At 25.4% G+C, this 2500-nt stretch overlaps 1 protein-coding gene across 12 annotated transcripts in view; it reads left to right on the top strand.

Annotated features, from left to right (window-relative positions):
- lap (phosphatidylinositol-binding clathrin assembly protein lap) overlaps positions 1-2335 on the top strand; it is a 23741-nt gene extending 21406 nt beyond the window's left edge. For all 12 annotated transcript variants that reach the window (XM_085658046.1, XM_085658057.1, XM_085658055.1 and 9 more), the window contains one exon: positions 473-2335. Coding sequence is in view for 2 of the 12 variants with exons in the window: in XM_085658052.1 (XP_085514178.1) it covers positions 473-514 (42 nt within the window). In the remaining 10 variants the exon portion in view is untranslated. The remainder of the gene's footprint in view (positions 1-472) is intronic.
- The last annotated feature ends 165 nt before the right edge of the window (positions 2336-2500 follow it).

Below are 2500 nucleotides of genomic sequence, written 5' to 3'. Positions count from 1 at the left end.
TTTCTATTGAAATTCATTGGACGAAAAAGAAAAGAGACATTCATTCCATTAGCAATGTTTTACGTTATTCATTTATTCTTATTTTATTTTGTGCCTACATTAATAAGATTTTGCTTTTTATGTTTGTGATTAATAATCATGATAACCGAATTAATTTATCGAACCCGTGAAGCTAATAATAGAACGAAAGTAAATCGAATTAAATGGATATTAATAAATTTCACGCTATTTAGCAAAGTTGTAAAGATCTGTAATTAATATATATACAGACTTATAAATACACACACACACATGCCGTATACATAGTTATGTTAATCAAAAATATAATTTTAATGTTATATATATATATATTTTATATATATATATATATGTATATATAAATCGCTCCTATATACTATTCTCATTCATACTATTGAATATTATGAATCATTTGAAATGTTTTTTAAATAGACATAAATTTCTTCTGTTTCAGGATTTCAAATGGAATGATGGAAAGGAAGCACCGATTTTGTAAATAATGTTTAAAATATGCTTAAAAAATATGCCCTTCTTCTGATTGGTATCGATCTAGGTTAAATGCTCTTACCTTGATCGACCTTCGAACTTCGTTCAAAACCACGTTGTCTCTCACTGTTAATATAGTTTATATTTATATCATCCTTCTCGCGATCATTCGATCTTAGATTTGCTATTTGTATGTAACAATTGCCTTGAAGTTTTCCTTGTTAAATGTAATAAAAATTGTTCAAGATATGTCAGATTGAGAGCTAAAAAATTGCGTTTAGAATCACACATACTTATATATGTATATGTGCTATTGTATAATCGTATTTTGATTCGCAGATTTCATATATATATATCTACAAGTTATGGACAAAATTGCTCTGTGTATTTTGGAAGCTTTATAATAAGTTATTGCGCTGAAAAGATGAAGTATGACTTTTGTCCAAAAAAATAGAAAGATTCAAGGAATTCAGTGTGATTCTAAACGTTATTGAAAGATTAGATTAGGTACAATTGGCTGTTGCATGTGTTTATCTTACGTGAAAAAGAAGAAAAAAGAAAAAAAAAAAGAATCCTCGAAGAAAGGCGATATTCAAATAATAGTTTCACATCGGGCATCGATCTAGCATATCCATATAACATCATTACAATATTACTCCTTTTTAAAAATTTTTTTTTAGAAATTATTGGTTTTGGTCCAAGTGGAGGTTCACAATTATCCTATGTTAAAAGTATTAAATAATACTAATAATAATTAATTAAATAAATAATTAAAATAATAATAATAATAATAATAATAATAATAATTATTATTATTATTATTATTGTTATTATTATTATTATTATTACGTAATGAGATATCAGGTGGCGAGAATATGCATATATACGTATGTGCATGGAAAAATAAAAAAAAGAAATTATTATATGTATATATGCGTATAAAATAACCACAATTCTATCGAGTTTGAGGGAGATAAATGATGAGAACGAAGAAATGAAGCCGTATTTCATAAATGTTCTCTTTATTGTATTATTTCGAATATCTTAATTAGATAGTTCATTATTATGTATACAAGATTAATCTTAATTTAATTCTTTAGATATTAAGAACATATATACACACACACACAACACACACACACATACACACACATATATATATATATATATATATATATATATATATATATATATATTAAAAAAAAGAAACAAAAAAAAGATTACTCATACGATGTTCGCAAAATTATGAACGTACTCTTAATAAGTGATTTAGTATAATATACTATATATATATATATATATATAGTCAATAGGAATATTGTTGCAAAAGGTCTAACTGAAATTTGCTCCGCGTACGCAGTTGACTGTAAATGATTATAGTGTAATGTTGATCATAGAGATTGATGAGCATTTTTCATTATTATTTTCATTTCTTTTTATTGTTCTTTTTTTCTGCATATATTAATAAATATTTCTTCCTTTTTTTTTTTGTTCTTAAATAATAGTAAAAATATAACATTAATTGCATACGCCGAGTAAATGTTCTTTGTAAAAAGAAGTTGCCGTGTACAGTAATAGAGTAGGAAAAAAAGTAGTGTTGACGATCGAAGCAGCATACAGTGCTAGTCTATCTTTATGCAAGAAGAGATTTAATGCAGTGCAATTTTTTGCAAGTGGGAAGACCAAAATTATATGAACGAATGATATTCTAATATTGAAATGTGTAGCTGATAGATACATGGCAGGTTCTGCTTGGCTTATTATTAAATTAATTAAAAATTTTCATCATGAAAAAGAAAAGAAAAAAGAGGGGAGGGAAGACGAAGAAGAAGAAGATGAAGAAGAAGTAGAAGAAGAAGCTCGCAATTATCAGGAAAAAACAGATTGAATTTTTAAATTATATTTTGTATTATTAATTTTACTTTTATATATAAAAGTAAATATACATATATAGTATCACGATAATCGCGAACTTCGTTAATAAAAATAGCTTAAT

This window comes from Vespa mandarinia, chromosome 7 (genome assembly GCF_050613455.1).
Source record: "Vespa mandarinia isolate Hongniang chromosome 7, ASM5061345v1, whole genome shotgun sequence".
NCBI classification, from domain to species: domain Eukaryota; kingdom Metazoa; phylum Arthropoda; class Insecta; order Hymenoptera; family Vespidae; genus Vespa; species Vespa mandarinia.
Note: the sequence above shows the minus strand (reverse complement) of the source record. Positions and strands in the feature narration are given on the sequence as shown.